Source organism: Peromyscus maniculatus, chromosome 13 (assembly GCF_049852395.1).
Source record: "Peromyscus maniculatus bairdii isolate BWxNUB_F1_BW_parent chromosome 13, HU_Pman_BW_mat_3.1, whole genome shotgun sequence".
In the NCBI taxonomy this organism is placed as follows: Eukaryota; Metazoa; Chordata; class Mammalia; order Rodentia; family Cricetidae; genus Peromyscus; species Peromyscus maniculatus.
The window spans coordinates 14,845,736-14,869,830 of record NC_134864.1 but is presented as its reverse complement, the minus strand read 5'-3'; the positions used below and the strand labels follow the sequence as shown (position 1 = coordinate 14,869,830).

Here is a 24,095-nt window from a genome sequence, read left to right as displayed (position 1 = left end):
ACCATTTTATCCTATCATTTCTGTATCTTCTTTCTTTTTTAGAAGGAGATATTTGAGTCTAACCTCCCTTGTTTAGTTTTTTTTTTTTTATCATGACCATTAACTTTCAAATAACCCCACTAAATGATGATTAACATCCACCAAATGACCAGAAACCACCAAACCCACATCTTGGGAATGTGGATGTCATGTTTTCTAGACTGCTTCTTGTTGTCTGGGGGTGGCAGCATCTTTAGGGGACCCTGAGAAAATTGGGATAATGCTCAAATCCTGGGAGAGAGAGCTGTATCATTTGTTGTCCAGTCTTTGTGTAATGAGAAAGTGTAGGGCTTATCTGAAGTTCTTGTGAGAGTAGTCTGTGAGGCTGGGCCCTCTCAGCTAGCAACTTTGAAGTTGTCCTGGATGCAGAATTTTGAGGAAACTGAATCAGAGACATTCTGAGAAGCTGGATCACCTGAGCCACTTGTCTTCATTGGTATCTGGTCCTTTTGTTCTGATAACACACAAACTTTTAAAGTTAACATACTGCATTAGCACAAGTATGGAATGTGTGGTATGTACAAGTTAGATAAAGATGATTTTCTCTCTTATGTTTGAGCAGGTAAAAGGCATCTGTAAACTTTATAAGTCCATTTGGACTGTATAACCAAACCTCTACCCATGCCATATGAAAGGATGGCATGCAATAAAATAAGTCATTGTGATTCTCTAGCCAATAAGATTTGTCATGTCTCATCCAGTCTCAGAGCTGTTCCCATGCAGAGGGATCAGCTTATGTATCACCTGTCCTGTAGTCCTTTCTCATATCTGTAGCCAAGATCCTCAGGAGGTCTCCCCTGGTCAAATCTGATCTCTATTAACTTTGAAGGAATCCATAGCTTTTTGTTTCCTGAGGAAACAAAGGCATAACCTCTGCCCCAATGCAGCATATTTCCTAACTTCCATACTGAAGCCTAGACATCTCTAAAGTGTATAGGCTGGATTAATTCAACAGTCCCTTCCACAGTTGAGTTTCTCTCAGCAGATACTATTTGCTCATCAGCATTAAAAAACTTTAAAGTTAACAAAGCACTGCACAAGATTTAGATGCCCTGTGTATTTCCCATACTTATGTGGTAATTATATATACACATATATATGTATATATACAAACATATATATGTATATTTATGTATATATGATTCTATTATGATATGATATGTATATATCTGTATATGATATATATATATATATATGATTCTATTCTCTTTTCAAGACTTTATTGTTTTTAAACTATTTTTACTATGGCTGTCTATATCCATTTTTTACTGTATCTGTTTAAAGATTTTCTTGGTCTTGACCACTTTACTGTGAACCTGCAACCTTCTCTGACCACATGAGCCAAACCTTAACCCTGCCATGGAGCTCTGCACATAGTGCTGCCTGGCTCAAGCCTGCAGGCAGTGGCTGGGAGCCATGTCTCTGTATACTGCAGCCTGCCTGAGAGATGTTGGGACTAGGAAGCAGCATCTGGCCCTGTGTTGGTGTGCTTGGAACACTTTTTAAAGCTTTCTCAGGTCCTATGGGAAAATATGTTCCCCACGTTGTACACTCTATGTAATGAGTCTTTCTCTGTCCCACCAGCCAGCTACCAAATAATGACCTGGAGACTTCTTAGTAATTATGAAAGCTTGACCTTATCTTAGGCTTGTATCAACTAGCTCTTATAACTTAAATTAACCCATTTATATTAATCTACATTCTGTCATATGGCATTACCTCTCTTCCATCTTGTAGCTCCATGTCCCACTGGAAAATCTGCTTTTCTTCTTCGCAGCATTTTCTCTCTGCCCTGAAGTCCCACCTATACCTACTGCCTAGCCATGAAACCAATCACAACAGTACATCTTCAAAGAGTGTACAATTATCCCACAACAATTATTGCTTTGGTTTTATGAGACAGGGTTTCTTTATGTAGCCTTGGCTGTCCTAATTGTTTTTATTATATACATACAATGACTTTTATTGTATTTGAGGGGAAATAGGTGAAAGCATGTGTATATTATCTTCACAGGAGAAATCCTCTGTCTGCTTTATCAGTGCCTCCCTAGCATTTTGTAACATATTTGTAAAATGTAACTCTTTGAATGTATTTATGGTATGACTGAATGAAGGACCTGTAACCTACAGACTGGATACATTGGCTTATGTATTAGCAACAACCCCAAGATGGCTCTAGTCATGCCTATTTCAAATTTATTCTGTGTGTTTTTCATTAGCGAGCAACAGCTAAAGTCTAGTCATCTTTATCTGAAGGTTGAGGTTGGTGAGGAACTTTATATACATTCTGTAAATTATAGAAAAAAGAAATGACCAGTCAGCCTTAGGCTCTTAATCCAATTGTCCTGAAGTGACATATCTCACCTCCACATTTTACTGTGTAAAGCAACTGACATGCTAAATGCTAAGTATGCTAGTCCTAATGTCAATGGGGGAATGAAATTTGTTTTTCTAGGGAAGAGCAAATAATTTTTGGATAATAAACAATACAGCCAACCACGTAATGGAATACTAACTTTGAGTAATGTGATGCTTTAGATTCTTTTTCAAGGTCAACACACAACAAGATTGGACTTGGACTGGTAATTGCTGAAGTTGATTTTTGCTCCACAAAGATTAATCTTTACTGCTGTCCATTGTGTTTGTTTTAATCTTTCTATAATCAAGAGCAAAACATAGTTATTTTCATAATACATGCACTGCAGAAGTAGACAAAAAGACACAGTTCTTGAACAACCACATTGTAGTGTAATAGGTCAGCAAATGTTTTCTATAAGCCTTAGGTCTATTCAGTCTGTTACAATTGCTTAACATTGTTGTTGTCTCAAGAAAGTGGACCTAGCAACACATTAAAAAAGTGGGCGTATTGTGTTTCAATCAACTCCTACTTATAAAAACAGTCCAGGGGCTGGAATGGGGTTATAGTTTGCATTCTCTGGCCTTTGTGACTGCTGGTGTTTGGACTTCAGCAGTGCTGAATTCCTTCTGGAGAAAAGCTCTGTAGTGTTTCATCTGCTAAAGGCTAACCTGGCATTTGCTAGAAGATGAGTTCACTGGGCCCAAGAACAGACTGGGTTTTTTTTTTTTATTGGTATATTCACCATGTATTGAAATAGTTTATAATTTATAATTGCATTTTCATCTCTCTAAACATATTCTGACTTTTTTTGCATTTATATCGATTTTTTAAATGTTGTTCTAATGTTTAGTTCATACAAATTTGTCAATTATTATGTTTGACGCTTATATCATTTTTGCTATTTCTGGATCAGTCTTTTAGCAGTGCAGGAGTCATAATGTCTTATGTTTCTCAGGGGTTAAAGTTTATATGGCTTTATAAATGTTTAAAAAATAGAATGAACTCATAAGGCCTTTGCTATAAAGTCTCATTTAAAAATGTATTCTTAGAATAAGCATTGCTTTTCAAAAATAAATTCACCAAAGTTCTACTGAATGCTCATTGTGCTAAATGCTCATGGTCTGCCTGCTCTGACCATAGATACAAAATGATGTCAACCTTCAGAAGCAAAGTTCCCACATAGGTTGCAATGAGTGGAATAAATATCTAAGCAGAAAAATTGTAACTCTGATGACAAAAACAAATCTGAATCCTTTATAGAGTAGATTCTTAATGTTTTATAACATTGGAAGCCTAAGCTAGTTCGTGGACCCAGAGTCCTTAACTATGGGGAAGGCAGATCTCTTTGAAGGACTAGAATCATAGGATGTGTTGCGTCTCCCAGTTCTATCTTGGAAACTTCTGAAACCTTTTTATTTTGAAGCTGCTAAGAAGGAATAGAAACATTCAGACTGTTTACATCCAGTCTATATATCCTTGGGGAAATAAATAACTCAGTCACACCATCTAAGATCTGAAAGATGTAGGAATGATTCTGAAAATGTTATCTCTCTTCACCACATATTTGTGCAGTGCAAACTCAGGACAAAGTAATGGAGAACAACTGTCAATCACCCCAAGCGTAGGCAGGTGATGGTACTTGTTGCAGATCCAGCTCCAGCTCCAGAGTTGGTATCTTTTCTTGAACTCTTTTTTTTTTTTTTTTTTTTGGTTTTTCAAGACAGGGTTTCTCTGTGTAGCTTTGCACCTTTCCTGGAACTCACTTGGTAGCCCAAGCTGGCCTCAAACTCACAGAGATCCACCAGGCTCTGCCTCCCGAGTGCTGGGATTAAAGGCGTGCGCCACCACCGCCCGGCCTTTTCTTTTCTTTTCTTTTTTTTCTTTTATTTATTTATTTATTTATTTATTTTTTCTTTCTTTCTTTCTTTTTTTTTTTTTTTTTTTCCGGCCCGGCCTTTTCTTGAACTCTTAAGACACCTGACACAGTTACTGGTTTTACATGTTATCTTTAACTTGTTATTTACAAAGACAGGGTGGTTTGCTTTCCTGTAGAGCAATACTGTAGCTGGAGTTTTCTCCAGTCCAGCCTGGCCCACAGTCAGGACAAATCTCTCTCACCCACCAGTCCTGTAGCAGCTTAGACCCAACCGAGTAAACACACAGAGACTTATATTGCTTACAAACTGTATGGCCATGGCAGGCTTCTTGTTATCTAATTCTTATATCTTAAATTAACCCATATTTATTAGTTTATAAGTTGCCATGTGGCTCGTGGCTTACCGGTACCTTACATCTCACTTTTCATGGTGGTGACTGGCAGCATCTCTCTGACTCAGCCTTCCACTTCCCAGAATTCTCCTCATTTCTTATCCCGCCTATACTTCCTGCATGGCTACTGGCCAATTAGTGTTTTATTTATTAACCAGTCAGAGCAACACACTTAACATACAGAACATCCCACAGCACAATACAATCACACTGTCATCACCCTTTAAAAAAAAGTCTTTTTGTTCTTTAAGTTTTTTTTGTTATGTTTTATTTATTTATTTTGAGTGTACAGGGCATTGCTTGCATGTGGAGGCCAGAGAACAGCTTGCTGCAGTCAGTCCTACTACATTGTTTCATGGGATTGAACTTAGGTCATCAGGTACTAGCTCACAAACATCATCTTACCCCAGTATTATTTAAATCATCCTGATTTTTTTTTTGCCATAACATTCTGCTGTAGACAATTAGCCATGTCTGCAGACATTTTTGATTGTAGCTACTAGAACAGAAGATGCTTCTGCTGTCTCTAAAGAGGATCAGTGACAGTTCTCAACATCATGCAATGTATGGGTGATCCCTCCACAGCTAACAATTATTTGGCCTCTAGTTCCAACGATGTGATCATTTCATTAGCCCATAGAATGACATACTGGCCTTCAGTATTGATGAGGTTATGCTAATTGGATTTGATGTACTGAAAACAACTAGTAACATGTATGCATGCCAGAAGATAAAGGACACACCAGAAGTCATTTAAGTTCTATTACAGCAGTTAAATTTCTAGGACTTAGCATCTGGACCCCATGATAGTATCCACTATTTGCATTACACACTATGTTAGAAGCACACCACTTAGTATTGCTTGGCATCTGAAAACACCCTCTAAATCTTTAGGCATTGATTAGACTTTGGATATGCCTACCAGGTCTTAGTGGGATGGGAAATATCTCAAAGTTCTCTACTAGAAGATGGCTGTATTTTTTGCAGCACAGGTGGAAGTAGGCAGCTTCTGGAAGGTTTTCATGAGGAAGTGAGTGAACGTAGTTTTGTCTGTGTTAGTGCAATACCAACCTTTCATTTCCTTTTGCATTCAGGCTACACTGGCCTGTACTTTGGGGTCTTGTAATTAAAACAGAAAGGATGTACGTGTGCAGATCACTTCAATAATTTGGGATGGAAGTTCAAGACATTTCTACAAGATAAAATAACAAACTTTTTTTTCCCAATGCTGAAAGTTGAACCAAGGGCTTTGAGGGTGCTGACAAACATTCCACTATACTGTAGTCCCAGTTCTGATGATGAGTTTTGTATAATAACATCGCCTTGGACTAGCCATTGAAGAAAATTGATTAGAAAAGATTAAGCAAGGGATCTGGGCAGTGGGCTCAGCAAGGAAAAACACTTCCCACACAAGCATGAGGCTCTGAGTCCAAATCCCATCACTTGTAAAAAGCAAGATGTGGTCATTCATTTGCCTTTTTACCCTAGTGCCATGGGAGCTGGAGACAGAACAATCGCTGGGACTTCCTGACTGTCAAATCTAGTTCCAGGTTCAGTGAGAAATCCTGTTTAGAGGGAATAAGGTGCGAAGTGGTGGGCAGGTCACTTGATGTCCTCTCTGGCTTTCATATGCACTCCCACTTTCCATGCTTCCCAAGTGTGTAGATAACACACACACACACACACACACACACACACACACACACACACACATGCATAATAATAATAAAGATAAAAACAGCCTGGTGTCTTGAATTCAATGGGTTTAAAACAATATATGCAGAAAATAATTTAAAGTATTAGATAATTCTGTATATACTCATGCCAAGAATTAAATGCATCTATAGACAAGCTCTATTGAAATAATTAAATTATCTTGGATTGATTCTTTTACTTATAGTGTCATACTTCTCACTAATATTTCTTCCAAATTGTGTCCCATAAGATGTTGAATATTAGTGGAGACTAAAAAATAATTGAGTACATGAAGATAATATATCATGAAACTTTATCAGATTATATTCTTAACTCACTGGTTACATTATAAGAATGGAGGCACAAAATACCCAACAACCTTTTCCCACTGTTGTCTTCAGAAATTGCTTAGTTCTTATGACTCATGACATGCAGTGTGCAGGTATCCTGTGCAAAATTGCAGTAGTCCAAACGTGTGCATATTGAAATTAATCAGTGCTGGAGTTCAGCAACACATGTGTCCTGAACACCAACTTAAAAAAAGAAATGAAATCTATATATTTAAATTCCCATTTATTAATTCGAATGTCATTTTCTTAAATTGTGTCTTTGGGTGTTTTGTCTTATTGTTTCAGGGCACCATCTACTTTGCTCATATACATTTCCTGTGTCTTTTTTTTTTTCCTGCTTTTGTGATCTAGTTCCATGGGATTCTCTTTTCAGCCACACGGCCCTTCCTGTTTGCCATGCTCCCTTTTGTGCCTCTTTCCAATGTGTCTTCATTTCTTTGGGGTTTTCAATTTCTCTTTCCTGATCCTGCCAGCTTTGCATTTCTTCTGATGCCTTGTTTCTGCTTTGCTGTCCTTCACATTCAATAATTGCTCCAACTGCTTCATTTCATAATGAAATGATTTCATATTTTTCATCTGCTCCATGAATTGTGATGACAACCCCAATGTTACTCTTAATAAAACTATTCTTTAGTTTTTTGTTTGTTTGTTTAATAACATCCTTCTGTCGAAGCAGTGGCATCTCTTTTTTAAATCCCTTCAGGGACCAGGTTAGGGTCAAGTTAGGGTTAAGTTCTTTGGGGGAAATACTGACAAGGCTGCCATCCCAGGCAGGTGAGCCGTGCAGGCAAAGTCTCTCAGATTTTAATTCCCACAAAGGCAGACTGCTGAGGCATCTGTGGGATTTTTTGTAGACAGTCTTCCCACTCTATCTTCCATATTTTAAGTGATGCAGTATATGGATCCTCTGAGGGCACCCTGCACCTCTTCTGTTACAGACAGTATAGGGATGCTCTGCAGGCATCCTGAACCTCTTCTGTTACAGGCAGTGTAGGGATGCTCTGTGGGCAACCTGCATCTCTTCTGTTTCAGACAGAGCCTGTCCACTTGGACGTGGGAGGGTGGCTCCTCAGCTCCAGGAAGGGAGCATTGTTTCTGCATCTTTTCTAGGGCTTCCTTCAAGTTAGTGAAAAAGGTCTTGGTCTCGAGCCAGGTACTTAGAGGGAACCGCATGCCAAAGACCAGGGATTATTTTGTTTATCACATTTTATAAGAGTCTGAATTAGTAGTAACAGGATAAGTGCAAAGGTATTTCAGGAGAGGAACTAAAGAATGAACTAAGTTCCCCAGGCCAGAAGATCCTATAGTGACTTGGGGATGGTCAGATGTAAGCAAATATAGTAGTGTTTCTCCTTCCTTAGAGCTCTGGTTAGGAGGTAGAAAGCTGAGACATGGAAGAAAACACACACACACACACACACACACACACACACACTAATATGTTCAAGCAAGCAGACGAAGTCAAAGAATGAGGAAGTGGGACTGCTTTGGTTTAAGTTAGTTATCTTGATACACCTGCTGCAATAATTAAGGAGTCTGGTTTCTTTCTATATGGTCCTCTTCAGGTTTCTCCAGAGCTTTCCTCCCCCAAATCCTCATAGGAAACTAGGACAGGGAGAGTAGAATCCCAGCTCATGCCCACTGGCCATCCTTTCCAGTCCTGCCTGGAGGGTGAGCCTAGGGGAACACAGTGCCTAGCCTCCAGGTTGTTAGGACAAATACCTGGAATTATGGACCTGAGCAGGGGTGGGGGGATGGGGAACTTATGGGGTTTTCAGTAGTAAGGGTTGGCCTGAGCACAGATGTGTGAATTCTCTTGTGTCTTTATACTGAGGACTTCACCAATATTAATAGGTAGAACTGGCCACTGATTTTCTGAATTCATAAATGGTATAGAGGCTCCCTCTTGTGGTTATTGTTAAAGTGCGTGTTGTTTTCTGTTGTAAAATTTTTTTTCCTGTAATGTAATGTCACACATTAATGGAATGTAGTTAAAATATGTGTGTACAATATGTGATAACCACAATCAGCATTTTCACCTTTTAAAGCATCTATCATTTATCTTTGTGTTACTTGGGGATCATGGGTCCTGTTTGCTGGTTCTTAGTCTTGTTGATACAAACCATTTGAAAATGGACTCAGGTGAAAACTCAAGGACATCTATGAGACTATGAGAGAAAAGCAACCTGGGAGGCAAGCTGCCAGGAGGAAGAAGACAAAAGAGGCAAAGACCAAACCTTGGCTCTGGTAGAGGCCAGGAGAGCAGGCAGGTCCAGCTATGGAAGTTACTGCAGCTGAGTGGCAGGGTGGTCTTCAGGGAGAGTAAGAACTTGTAGGTGTCAAGTCTAGTGGGCTTCAGATTTGGGCCAGTGTCTGAAGAGAAGAATATGAAACATTATGCTTTCCCCGAGAGAACTCAGAGAAAAAAGTGTCGGGCTTAGCAGTGAGGTCTCTAAGTAACTGCACAGACCGAGGGCTTTGGGGTCTATACACCTGAATAACACTAAAAGAAGAAAATGTGTGAATTACATCATTTTTCATTGATTAAATTTTGTTATTTCTTTAGTGCATCTATGCAATTGGGTAAAACAGCTACTCATCTTCACTCTTTTCTGCATAAGTGACGTTCTGTCTATTCACTTGTAAACTCATTAACTTTTTACAAGGGTCTTTCATGGTGCAAAGTCCTGCATCATATTCCCTTGCTCTATGTCCTTGAAATTATAAACCTCTCTTCATTCAGTTTGGAATATGTATATATTTTCTTATTCTAATTGACAATGCATTTATTTGATTGCTTTTGTATGACTTTCCTATCTGTAACTTGCTGTCTCACCTTTTATGTCTTTTTGGAAATTTCAAAAATTATTGTGTTATTTTTCTGTGCCTGAGTGTTTTGCCTGCCTGTATGTCTGTGCACCACATGCATGTCTAGTGCCTGTGGAGGTTAAAAGGGACCCTTGTGAGCTGACATGTGGCGGTTGCACATTGAACCTGGGTCCTCTGCCCGAGTAACAAGTGCTGATTTATTACAGAGCCAACCCTCCAGCCCTCACCAAAGTCTTAGGGTTTTAAATTTTTCTTATTTATCCATATGTGTCAAGTGTATTTTTTTTCCTTGAAAGTCCTCCAGCCTTTATTTCCCTTTGCCTGTTTTATTTTTAGTAGTTTTATTTTTTTTTTAAATATTTCTGTTTTGTGCTTTCTTTCACAATGTCTCCATGAGCCTATATCATGAGCTCTGGACTGAAGAGGTAACTGAGTTTTTTTAACTTTTATTTTTATTTTCTGGCCCCATAACATCACTGACATACTTACATTGGTTACCTGCAAACTTCTTAGCTTCAAATCCCAAGTAGTATTTCTTGATATTCTAAATTTTGGCATGAGAGTAATCCCTAAATTTTCTCAAGTAACTTATCTCCCTTTTGGTTTGTTTGTTTTTATATGTACCTTTTTTCCGTTTTAAATGCAACAAAATGCAGTGACTGAAAGAAATATCTTAGGCACATGTAATGTGTAGGTAGATAATTGAAGATTTTGGCTGAACTGTAAATTCACATTTTTTTCCCCTCTGCTGAAGATACTTGCTTAACAGCAAGGAATGACACCGGATGTGAGTCTTCCACCTCTTTGCTGTCTAACTACTTGTATGTCTTTGTCCTGGGACAACTGTTGCTCGGGACTGGAGGAACGCCACTCTACACCCTGGGAACAGCCTTTATTGATGACTCTGTGCCCACGCACAAATCTTCTCTGTATATAGGTGAGTGAACTCTTCCTATCACTGTGATTTATTGTTTGTTTACTGTGTAGGGAGAGTTGGAAAAGAGTTGGCAACGTATGGTTTCCATCCCTATCACCAAGGGAGAAAAACAAACAAACAAACAAAACCAAGTTAATTGTAATGTCACGGGCATTTCATTTAGGTAAATGTGATTGTATTTTGTTTAATTGTTTACTGTTCTACCAAGTCGGTTACTAGGATGCACGGTGGTTTTATTGCGGTCTATCCAGAACATGCTGATATTCATGAATAGGTGGAACGAGGTCAGCGGCTTCTGTCTCAGTTGTGGACTGCGTAAACCCCAGGGGATTTTACTCAGGGCATTGTGTGTGTGTGTGTGTGTGTGTGTGTGTGTGTGTGTGTGTGTGTGTGTGTGTGTGCCCGCGCACGACCATACAGTATATTTAGAAGGTGCCCATACAGTACATTTCATTCTGCAAATACTTTGTTATATATGGCAACAATATAAACATCTACTAGCCAGAAGTAAACTGTTTACCTCTACTGCTAGTAAAAGTGAGAGAACTCACTAGGAAACATGACTAAGGATGAATGGCTTGCTTTTAAGAAACAGACTTATCGCCAGTCAGTGATGATGCATGCCTTTAATCCCAGCACTTGGGAGGCAGAAGCAGGTGGATCTCTGTGGGTTTGAGGCCAGCCTGGTCCACAGAGGGAGTTTCAAGACAGCCAAGGGTTACATGGGTAAACCTTGTCTTGGAAAACAAAACAAAACAAAAAATAGATTTACCAGCATATCTAGGTGTTAAATTCTGCTGTGACACAGTAAAATAAAGAAGGGTTTCTAAGTGGATGCAGAGTGGGGAGACTCCTTACTTCACCTTGTTTTCTTCCACAAGATTGTAAACAATAATCACTGCTAAAAGGAACACAGTACATGTACGATCCCCACCACCAGTTACACACATAAACAGATTCGTAATTACTGGGTTTAACTGTTTATAATAATAACAATATAATCAAGTGGTTTTTATAGTGAGTCATTATTTTTAGATTCCTCAACATAACTGTTAACTAAATGATACCTTTCACATGATGTATTTTTTAAAATCTCTATAATTTTGATGTAGGTCTAGTCATTAAGAATTTTCTTTAGTAACATATATTTCTTCACTGTTGTTAGAATGTTGAGCCAAGCTGTTTATATGACTATTCTTAATGTCTTTAATCTTTTCCTAGGAATTGGATACTCTATGTCAATCTTAGGTCCTGCCATTGGCTATGTGTTGGGTGGACAGCTGTTGACAATGTACATTGATGTTGAAATGGGACAAAGGTAAGGCAATATCTGTTTTTCTTTTAATTTTTCCTTCTATTTCAGTAAAGTGGATCTCATTTCTCATTCAGAATGTCATGGAGGATTTCAGGAAATAAAACAAAGCACACTCTTTTTATATGAATACCTAATGTATCGGCATTGCTTTCTGGATCTCTTAGCATAATAATGTGTTTATTATTAAATAAGGATGTCTAATAGAATCACTGGTGAGTTTTAAAAATATACTTTATATACCATTATTTAAGAATAATAATTCAGCTAGGCGATAGTGCCACACGCCTTTAATCCCAGCACTTGGGAGGCAGAGCCAGGCAGATCTCTGTAAGTTTGAGGCCAACCTGGTCTTCAGAGCAAGATCCGGGACAGGCACCAAAATTAAACAGAGAAACACTGTCTTGAAAAAAATAAAAACAGAACAAAACAAGAATGATAATTCAATTAAAATTATCTTATCTGTAGATTTAGTTGCAGATAGATAATATTAATTGTCTTATAAGTATCTGGATGAGAATAGGTTCTCTGATACCTCTGATAATGTTATAAAAAAAAACAAAACAAAAAACACCCCATTGCTCTCATAACCAAGGTAGTAAAAATATTTAACATTATTTATCCAATACTTACATTCTACACAGCACATTTTGTGTTAGCTTATATTACATGTTATCCTATTCAATTCCCCAAATAATTCTATTCAGCAGTAGATACACATACAGGTTAGTAAGGGGGGAACACATGAATTGCAGTACATCTTTTGTGTTTGAACTCCCTGTTTACCTTGGATTGGCTTTTCTTCCTGAATAGAGAAGTTTCTGCCCCAGGGTGAGGCTCTCTTCCCACTTCCCCATCAGAAGTTAACTGCACAGTGCTTCACATGACAGCAAGGAGTGAATGAACGACCTGGTGTGTCTGATTGGTTCTCTATGATGCTACTTCTGGGTTTCCCTTACAGACAATATAAAATCTGTTCTGGACAGTCCCTGGGGTAGGCCTGTTAACTTTGAAAATCAGGTATTTGGACATCAGAGAAAGACTGACAGAGTAATGTGTCTGGGGGAAGATCTTATTGATATTAATATAGGAGAACTATTATAAAAATTTCAGCCGGGCGGTGGTGGCGCACGCCTTTAATCCCAGCACTCGGGAGGCAGAGCCAGGCGGATCTCTGTGAGTTCGAGGCCAGCCTGGTCTACCAAGTGAGCTCCAGGAAAGGCGCAAAGCTACACAGAGAAACCCTGTCTCAAAAAAAAAAAAAAAAATTCAATAAATAATTTCAGAACAACAATTTAAAGAATGTGTTCATTGGAAGCATACTATATGAAACTTTTAACATTTATCAGTGATTTACTGTGAGATGTAGTTTACTACAATAAATGAAAAAAAACCTAAATAATGTATAGAAATTCTGTGTATGTTTTTAAATATTTGTCATGTTTATATTTGTTATTGAATACTTTAAACTTTTCTTTTATATTTTCTGCTTTAAAAAGAGATTTATTTATTTTTATTTTATGTGCATGAATGTTCTGCCTGCGTAGTTGCCTGTCCACTATCTGTGTGCAGTACCAGCAGAGGCCAGAAGAGGGCATCAGATCCTGGGAACTTGAGTTAACAGGTGGCTGTGGGCCATCATATTGCTGCTGAGAATCGAGCCCAGGTTCTTTGTAAGAGCAATAAATGCTCTTGATCACTAAGGCATCTCTTTGGCCCGCATTTTATGATGCTTTCCAAAGCATTACTCTTTTCTTTTTTAAAATTAAGAAATGTTTTATTCATTTTACGTACCAACCACAGACCCCCTCTCATCCCTCCTCCCACTCACCCCAGCTTTGCTCCCCAACCCACCCCTCATCCCCTACTCTGAAAAGGTAAGGCCTCCCATGGGGAGTCAGCAAAGCCCAGCACATTCCACTGAGGCAGGTCCAAGCCCCTCCCACTGCATCAAGGCTGTGCAAGGTGTCCCACCATAGGCCCTCTGCATAAGTGAGATTATTGTGTAGCTTTGTCTGTTTAAGGGACCTCTGGTGCATGAGCTGGCTTTTGGGAGCCCAAATCATTATTCTTAAATCTCATGTATACCTGTATGTCTCTTATCTATTATCTGACACATTGTGATGGCTTTATTACAATTTAAAAAATATCCTACCCTTTGCACCTGAATTAAAAGACATCGGATTGTTATGACTGAGTTCTAATTAAGACTGAATGAATTTTGACTTTTTCTTTTGCTTATAGTTCTGATGTCACTGAGGATGATCCACGGTGGTTGGGTGCTTGGTGGATTGGATTTCTTTTAGCTTGGATCTTTGCTTGGTCTTTGATAATACCTTTCTCCTGTTTTCCAAAACATTTACCAGGTAAATTCATCTCTCTTAAGTTCAAAAAGTTTTATTGTAATTTAGGTTGTTTTCAAGATGATTAACAAGAACTATAGAATATCCTGTTTGTTTTATAGCCCTTCATTGTCTGCTAATGCATAATTTTAAAATCTAACTTCTTAGAAAATATTCATAGTGACACTAATATTTATGGATTATTTTATTCCCATTTATGTTTAGTGAGCACTAAGTCCTTTTTAATAAAATTGTCCTTGTGTTTTATCTTAATTCTTGCCTATGTACATGCAAGATACAATTGAGCTATTATCTCATGTTGAGTTAGTCATTCATTTCAAGGATCAGTCTGTGTTAAATCATTAAAACTAATTATTGATAGTTGTACAAGTACTTACTTTTTTCAATTGTCCTCAAACTCATTCTGTCATATATTAATTTATAAACCATATTTCAATACTAGATAGTCTTTGAAAGACATCTTAGTAGAAATGAGTGTCCATTCCTTTATGGGTTCTTGCCTCTGAAGCATTTTTCTCAACTTGAAGGCATTTATTTATTTCCATTGTCATTTGCAACAAAATTTTTGGAGGTGTATGGAAGTGTGTAGAGATGTATGGAGGTCTGTGGAGGTGTGTGGAAGTGGATGAAAGTGTGTGGAGGTGTGTGGAAGTGTGTGGAGGTGTGTGGAGGTGTGTGGAAGTGTGTGGAAGTGTGTGGAGTTGTGTGGAGGTGTGTGGAAGTGTGTGGAGTTGTGTGGAAGTGTGTGGAGTTGTGCAGAAGTGTGGAGGTGGGGGAAAGTGTGTGGAGGTGGGGGAAGTGGATGGAAGTGTGTGGAGATCTATGGAAGTGTGTGGAGGTGGATGGAGGTGTGTGGAGATGTGTAGAAGTGTGTAGAAGTGGATGAAAGTGTGTGGAGGTGGGCGGAAGTGTGTGGAGGTAGGAGGAAGTGTGTGGAGGTGGGAGGAAGTGTGTGGAGGTGTGTGGAAGTGTGTGGAGGTGTATCAAACTGTGGAGGTGGGTGAAAGTGGATGGAAGTGTGTGGAGGTGAGTGGAGGTGGATGGAAGTGCGGGGAGGTGAGTGTGGAGGTGTAGAGGTGTGTTTGTGGAGGTGTGGGGGGTGGGTAGAGGTAAGTATGAAGGTTGGAGGTGGACATGGAGGTTTGGGGAGGTGGGTGGATGGGGTGGAGGTTTGGGGAGGTGGGCAAAAGAACACTTGATACACAGGAAGCAGGTGAACTCATTGGTGTCTTTACCATCGTGGGCCATCCCATTATAATATCACATGATTATGCTTTCTCAGATTTATTCACAGAACTGTGGTTTAAACAAAGGACCACAATGAAAAACATATAACTTCACCTTCCAAGCATGTGTCTATGTTTTCCTTTAGTGAACGAAGAAAAACAGCCACACATTTATTTTAATCTAAAGACTGCCCCCCCCCAAAAAAAACATTTCAAATGAACAAAGATTGTTATCAGATTTCAAATGAAGAATAATATATGTTGGGAACAAAGCTGTGTCATTAAATTAAAATTCTTTGACTAAACATTAATGTTTACACAGATTGGAACTCCATTTGTTAGTTGGTATTTTTGTTTTTTGTTGTTATTGTTGTTGTTTTGTTTTTTAAACTTTTAGACAAGGTCTCACATTACAGCCCAGGCTGACAGTCTGGCCACAGACTCATGCCAGTCCTTTTGGCATAACCTCTTGTATGCTGAGAATATAGATCTGAGCCATAACACCTGGCTGCTCTTCATGAACGTGAATTCATTTTACCCTTTAGCACAGCCCAATGACAGACATAGATATTTACACAACTTCGATAACAGAAGAAAACTGAACTCTAATGGAATTTACATTCTCATAGAGTGTCCATCAATGAAAGAGTAAGCATATTTAAAAATGATTAGTGAAATGATAAATGGTAAAACAAGCATGTTTATTCCACCCCCACCCCCCAGGAACAGCAAAAATTCAAGCTGGCAAAATTTCCCAGACTCATCAGAATAGTAGTACTTCCTTCCAACATACAGATGAAAATTTTGGAAAAAGTATTAAAGATTTTCCAACTGCTGTGAAGGTAAAATAGAATCTCTCTCTCTCTCTCTCTCTCTCTCTCTCTCTCTCTCTCTCTCTCTCTCTCTCTCTCTCTCATTCTGTGTGTATGTGTGTGTGTGTGTGTGTGTGTGAGTTTCCCCCACAGTCTCATAGTAACATAGTACTTACACATGTGTGCGTATTACATACACATATAAGTAAACACACACGTACCCTCACATTTTATAATTTAATTTCTTATCTACTACTATTGAAGCTTTTATATGTAACTTTTCAGATTGAATGCCATTGCCCTTTGAGCTCCACAATAGAATAATTGAAAAAGCACGGTTTATTTCACTGAGAATATATTCAGCGGTTCCTTGTCTGTAGTTGGCCACTCCATGCCATTTCCTTTATGCCATGCATTGATCAATTGTCACTGAACTCAGCTGTCTTTAAGCCTCTTTCCTTTTGGATCATGCATCCTTATTTTCAATTGTCTCTGATTATTATTTCCTCCTTTCTATCGAAAGTTGAAAAGTCCTGTTAGTACTCTTCCCTTGCGTAGGGGTGTGAATGTTTTCATCTATTCTTACCAGACAGCTATGCTCACAGCTACATCACCAATGTTCTCATCTGTCCTTCATACCTGGAAACTTGGTGTGTTAGGCCAATAACTCATATTATGAGAGAATTGGCAGAATAGATAGATCCCTATGGACTTACTTAACTTTATACCTATCTAAGGTTCTTAGTTACGGAGTGCTATGATTATGAAACAATATTCATCCATGCTCAGTTTTAAGTTCCCCATTTAGTGGATGCAGGAATTTAAATTTATTTTAAGTAACTTAATAAGGGGTGAATTTATAGTTATAGATATTTACTCTAATCCTAGAAAAGGGAACCTTCCCAAATGGGCTTTTGCCTCCTCTGCAGGCCTCTTGAGGTAAATAAAGGCATAATGACCCAAGTAGTGAGTTATCTGTCAATTCCTTAGGTGCTCCACATACAAATGTCCTTGTGTGTGTGTGTGTGTGTGTGTGTGTGTGTGTGTGTGTGTGTGTGTGTACACATCTATCAATTAACTGAAACTATATCTTCTTCCAAAAGGAACCCTGAATTTAAATGTTTGCATTTTCTTATGCTTCTGTGTTAATGCCACACTTTGTGCTGTAATCAATTACTTACTTGAACTGTATTTGTTTTTCCTTAGAATTTGTTGAGGAATACTGTGTTTATATGTTTAGTTCTATCCACTACTTCTGAAGCACTAGTTACTACAGGATTTGCAACGTTTTTACCCAAATTTATAGAGAATCAGTTTGGAATGACATCCAGCTTTGCAGCTATCCTTGGAGGTAAAAGCCTTTCTTTGTGATCATGTGGTATACTGATTCTAATTAAGCACATTGTTTTTATTGGGCGAGTGCATCCTTTTTGATAGTTCACACCTTGAAATTTTGGGTAGAAGTTTCTGATTCTCTGAAATCAGTGTTCTGTGTCAATGCAAGACAGACAAAACTGGGCTAAGAATACGCTACTTCTGTTAATATTTAATTTTATTGACCTTCCACTGCCTGTACCTATGATATTTTTTTGTACATGTTTTCTTATGTTAGGTAATTGCTTTTGTCTGTGGAAGTGATGGTGGTGTTGGTTTTGATATTTCCTGGCTGTCTGTATGAGTAACTGAGCATAATTGTGTGTTTTTCGTTATCTTACTTCTCATTAGGAGCTGTTTTAATCCCTGGAGCTGCTCTTGGTCAAATCTTAGGTGGTGTTCTTGTTTCAAAGTTCAAAATGAAGTGTAAAAATATGATGAAGTTTGCGTTGTTTACATCTGGAGTAGCACTTGTGCTGAGTTTTGTATTTATTTATGCAAAATGTGAAAATGAGCCATTTGCTGGTGTTTCTGAATCATATAATGGGTAAATATATTTCAATACTTTTTACATTAATGTCAGATATTATCTGTGCATTTGCAAGTATTTCCTTTCTCAAAGCAGGTGGTTAGGGATTACCTTTTTAAAAAATGTAGACCACTTTTGTTTGTTCGTTTCAGTGTAAGATTTTGTAGGATTTTGTCTTTTTTTGTTGCTTTGTTTTCATTTGAATATCTAGTGCCCTCTTGAAAGTTGTAGGTGTTAATTAAGTTAGCAGTTTAAGGGCAAGGTGTTTGGCTCAGGGATTCAAAGAAGAAAAAATACACAGAGAGCTTGTCTTGTAGGGATTCATATATGATAGGCAAGAAGCACAGAAGCTTGCTGGTCTTCTCTATCCTGTCCTGTGACATCCTATCATCAGAGGTCCAATCAGATCCTGCTTCCTTTTGCTTGTCCTCCCATCCTCTAGCACTCTTCCCTATCCTCAAGCAAACCTATTGTCTTTGCAAGTTGTTTTGCCTTGGATATTTTGTTATAGCTACAAAAAGCAGACTATGGCAACATCCTAGAGAGAATTTAACATCCTAATTCCCTATTAACTTAAATATTTTAAAATAGAAGCTATCCTTTTGTTTTTCAAGACAGGGTTTCTCTGTGTAGCCCTGGCTGGCCTAGAACTCGCTTTGTAGACCAGGCTGGTTTCGAACTCAGAGATCCACCTGCCTTTGCCTCCTGAGTGCTAGGATTATAGGTGTGTACCACCACTGCCTAGCAGAAGTTATTTTTTTATGATAAAATTCCCTTATTTGGGTTGAAGACATACTAATATATATATATATATATATATATATATATATATATATATATATATATATATATATATATATTAAAATAAAGTAAACCTGCATAATACTTATCATTCTATTTACTATGAAATTTGTGTTCATATTAGAAAAAAACGACTTCTTGTTCTGTCTTGCAGACAAGTTTCTCCCACTAGTGAGTTTTCTTGGCCAGGTTTGTTTTGCTATGAAATCCTAGGCTACCAGCACTAGATCAGATGAAAGGTCATAGCTGGGAGCCACATTGTACTGTTTTAATTACTTCATTACATGTGCATGTGGCTTTTGAGGGCGGTGTCACTCTAGGTATGGGATTTCAAATTTTGTGTACGACTGCATTCATATGACATTAAATTCATTTAGGAAAGTTTGCCAATGACAATCATCTTGATTTGTAGTTATGTTCACATGTCTGTCATTCCTTCAAGTTAATGTGATGCTGAATGCTCTAAATTCATGTTTGGTTAAGCTCCATTACACTTAGTCAACATTTCTTTGTGCTTCCTCTTACAGAGGCAGTAAATTCTTACTCTAAAATGGAGATTAGAAAACAAAATTCTGGGAGCTCTAGAAAGTTCTGTAGCATTCTCAAAAAGAGATCTTTTCAAATTTATTTGACTATCCTTAGGAAAGGCTTCATGACTTAAAAGCAAAATGAGGTTTAAAGGTTTTAAGGAGTTGAGAAAAAGGAAAGAAAGAAAGAAAGAATGTGCATTTACCAAGGTTGTAAATGTTATTGAAAATAAAGGCTACTTTCAGCCATAAATTTGTGTGGAATTTGGGTTACAAATGTGGAAATAGCTATATATATATATATATATATATATATATATATATATATATATATATATATAATATATATAATACACTTCACAAGCCAAGTGTAGTGGCATACACATTTAATCTCAGCACTTGGAAGGCAGAGGCAGGTGGATCTCTGTGAGTCTGTGGTCAGCCTGATCTATACAGCAAGTCCCAGGACAGTCAGGAATACAGAAAGAGCCCTTTTCTCAGAAAAAAAGGAATGTAAAAAAGAGGAAAAAAATATACTTCAAAGCTAGCATTTACTAGTTTTCTATTAATAATTTCCTTTTCATCACTTGTCATAAAATTGACTGAAGCTTAATGATAAGCAATACATTTTCTTTCATTATTTCTGTTGTGCTTTTCATAATGCCATCTTATACTTTGTGTATTTTCAGTATGTGTTTATAAATAATATGACAAGCATTAGAAATTCTAAGTTGAAACTACTGTGTAACTTTGTATTACTAACTTTGAGTTGTGAGGACTGATTTTTGCCCAATCTCCTCTCTGTTGTACATCATTAGTTTTCTGTGGGCAGAGACTGCCACCCTTTTGTAATAAAATTGTGCTTGATAAAGACACATGTGGCAGCATTTGGTAGGGTATAGTTGCATAAGAAGGTACTCCAGAATGAAAGATGGCTTACAATCTTTTTGCATTTGTTAATTCATTTGTGTGTATATATATGTGGAGGTCAGAGAATGACTTGTGGGAGTTAGTTCTCTCCTAATACGTGGCTTCCAGACACTGAGCTCAGGTCACCAGGCTTGGTGGCATGTGCTCCTACTACCAACATTCCCACCCCTTACAATCTAACACTTGATTTCCATTTCCCAGAAACTCATTTTCTCCCTTCTACATTGATCCTCCTCCTTCACAAACTTCTCTGCTTACTACTTACCTACCAACATTTTCCAGTTCGATAGATTGTTTTGTTTTTTGGTATTTCTTTTCCCTGAGATAGGGTTTCTCCATGTAGCTTTGTGCTTTTCCTGGAACTCACTCTGCAGACCAGGCTGGCTTGGAACTCACAGAGATATGCCTGGCTCTGCCTCCCGAGTGCTAGGATCAAAGGCATGCATCACCACCACCTAGCTCGGTAGATTGTTTTTAAACACTTTGATGTTTTATTGGTTTATGTATTTTGCTTACAGTGCAGGAATGATGCTTTCTCTCTTATCTGTGGCTCTTGTTCCCTCTTTTAGTTATGTTTCTACTATTCTGCATAAGATAGCACATCTTCGATTCACTGTGTGAATGTGAAGTAAGTAGACCTCCCCAAACCTCTGCTTATCTCCTTAGATTTTGTGAATTTTTGAGAGTGAACACTGTAGATTATAACATGTGCCACAGTGCAGAAAATTAGATATGTCTACCACTCTGTATGGCAGATCTTATCACTAGCATGATTTTTGTTAAATATGCATGCAAATGGGTATTGAGATTTCTAATCTTGTGTCAGTTGTCTGACAACTTGAAACTCTTAGTCTTGATATATGTAAAACCATGGTGGTGATCCCTTCCTCAGAACTGGGTTCTCCTTCTCTGCTAAATAGTAGGAGTGCTTTTGAATTCTTTGAAATGGTGCTTTGTCATCTACCAATTGCCAAATCCTACTGATTATATGTTTAAAAGTTTTCTCCAATCTTTCTTACAATCGAGTTATGTTTTGGTTTCTCTTTAGATTTTGATCACTTGTTTAGGATGTCATAACTTGTCTCCTTCCCTCAAATTTCTACTCTGTGCAACTTTAGAGGACAAATGCTTGCTGAGCAAGTGTGAGAACTGAGTATGGATACCCAGAATCCATGTAAATGTTGGATGGACTTGGCGGCCTATTTCTAATCCCATCACTTGAAAGACAGACTGTGGATCCCCAGAGCAAGCTGGCTAGCTAGACCTGCCTGTATCAGAGATCTTTGGGATTAGTGAGAGATTCTGTGTCAATTAAGAAAGTAAGCAAGGGAGCTGCTCAACATTAACCTCAGGCACATGTACATGTGTTCACCTACAGAGATACAAGCCTGTATACATACATATATCCATATATACTGTACACATATCAAAACATTTTTGGTGAACTTTTGACAATATCACTGTTGAGTATAAGCATATATACTTAAAATAATTAATAGTCATTGATTTTTAACAAGACCCTTGAGGCAACCATTAATTTAGACCCTGACATCTTACAGGAACATTCCTTTTCATCTTCTGTTTCAGATACCATTTCCATTTCTTCTCAGTTCCATCACTCCTCTTCCAGTTGCCCACTGTGTGGCTAAATTTGCTCATCTGTAAGACTCACTGAGGATGGAGAGGTTCTCAGGCCTCCTTTCTCCAAACTTTTTCTCATGTTAGATGTCCTGCCTTGGAGCTTCAAAAATGCGTCTTTAAGTGGCAGTAAACCACAGTCAGCAGATTAGCATACAATTAACCTACACTGAAATCTTTGAGGAATGATGCGATCTGATTCAGCTTTGTACTCTCGTTACTCAACACAAGACCTTATCACCTGCTTCAGACACATTGCTGAATGAATGAATGAATAGGTGAGGTCCTGGGGAAGTATCTTTGATTAGAGTAAGCCTTTATATTGGGATTTCTGTGATGCTATATATTTTACATACATATACATATATATAGGACTTCTGTGCCCCTGTATATCAGGACTTCTGTGTGTATTTGGAGGTTTTTCTGTGTCATGCCAGTCTGTAGCCGCTCAGACCCAAATAAACACACACAGGCTTATATCGATTACGGACTGTATGGCTATTAGCTCAGGCTTATTATTGACTAGCTCTTACACTTAATTTAACCCATAATTCTTACCTGTGTTTAGCTATGTGGCTTGGTACCTTTTCTCAGTTCTGTCTTCACATCTTGCTTCCTCTGTGTCTGGGTGGTGACTGCTGACCCAGCCTTCCTCTTCCCAGAACTCTTCCTGTCTGTTTATCCCACCTACACTTCCTGCCTGGCTACTGACTGGTCAATCAGCATTTTATTTATCAACCAATCATAGCAACACATTTTCACAGCATACAGAACATCCCACGGCATCTGTGCCCCTGCATATCAGGAATTCTGTGCTCCTGTGTATTGGGACATTTGTCCCCTGTATATCTGAACTTCTGTGACTTCTTACAGACAGGAAGAGAGTGTATAAACACATCACAGAGTCTGAGATCAGGAAAATTACTTTTTGTAAAGACAGATTCAGTGGTGATATAAAAGTATTAAACGACATGATTTTGTTCTTTTTGTTTGTTGTTTGTTTGTTTAAAAATGTTGCTCACTTTCTGGGGATGTTTGTAAAAGTCTAACAACTCTTTCCATGCCATAATTAAGGAGAAAGCCCCTTGCAATTGGTGGGTAGCAGTGGAGAATACTTACTAACCATTCTACAGATAATCCACAGAACCAATAACTGTCACCTGGAAACCTGGCATTTACTGAGACATTCACTAAATTTTATTTTACATTGTGTGTGTGTGTGTGTGTGTGTGTGTGTGTGTGTGTGACATAGTGACTTTTACCTGATAGCTTTCCCCCCTTAAGGTTTACTCTAGTCAAAGATGCTTCCCCAGGGCCTCACCTATTCATTCATTCAGCAACGTGTCTTAAGGAGGTGATAAGTAGGCTTTGTGTTGGGCAATGAGAGCACAGAAGCTGAATAAGATAGCATCATTGCTCAAAGATTTCAGCCTAGGTGTAGAGGTAGGTTAATTGTGTGCTAAATCTCATGGAAAAGCAGAAATTCCGTTTTATTCATTTGGTACTTATGTGGTGAGTGACTGACTAAATGGCACTGTGGCAAGATACCACTGCTTCTGAATTGTCCCTTAGGAGTTGCATCACACACACACACACACACAAAATCTACCTTCTCTGTCTTTTCTTTTTTACAGAACAGGAGAACTGGGGAATTTGATTGCTCCTTGTAATGCCAATTGCAGCTGTTTGCGGTCCTACTACTACCCCCTCTGCGGAAGTGATGGGATCCAGTACTTTTCTCCCTGCTTTGCAGGCTGTTTAACCTCGGTTTCAAACAGGAAACCAAAGGTAGCCATGTTTCCTACCTTGCCTTAGGGAAGCCATGTGTCTTGTGATCATCATCTTGCCCCTCTTAGTGCGCTGTTCAATTTTCATTCTGCTTACTCACCTTCCCAGTTAAGCAACCCTGGCCTCTTCCTCCGCTTTCTTCATGTCTCAGGCAATTACTGCTGAACTCAGCCTAGCAGTTATATCTTACAATTTTATATTGTTTTGTTTTTCTCCTCAATTATAAGATCCTCGAGCTTGATTACTAATCAGTAATATAATGAAACTCATTAATTATTTTTAAATTTCACACATGACAGATGCATTGTAAATCATCCA

At 38.3% G+C, this 24,095-nt stretch overlaps 1 protein-coding gene across 1 annotated transcript in view; it reads left to right on the top strand.

Annotated features, from left to right (window-relative positions):
- Positions 1 to 24,095, top strand: part of Slco4c1 (solute carrier organic anion transporter family member 4C1) — a 55,870-nt gene that overhangs the window by 18,292 nt on the left and 13,483 nt on the right. Inside the window, exons 3-9 of the mRNA XM_006985739.4 lie at positions 10,295 to 10,477; positions 11,699 to 11,795; positions 14,034 to 14,155; positions 16,102 to 16,220; positions 17,397 to 17,541; positions 17,916 to 18,111; positions 23,624 to 23,777. Of these exons, the coding sequence (XP_006985801.1) occupies positions 10,295 to 10,477; positions 11,699 to 11,795; positions 14,034 to 14,155; positions 16,102 to 16,220; positions 17,397 to 17,541; positions 17,916 to 18,111; positions 23,624 to 23,777 (1,016 nt within the window). The remainder of the gene's footprint in view (positions 1 to 10,294; positions 10,478 to 11,698; positions 11,796 to 14,033; positions 14,156 to 16,101; positions 16,221 to 17,396; positions 17,542 to 17,915; positions 18,112 to 23,623; positions 23,778 to 24,095) is intronic.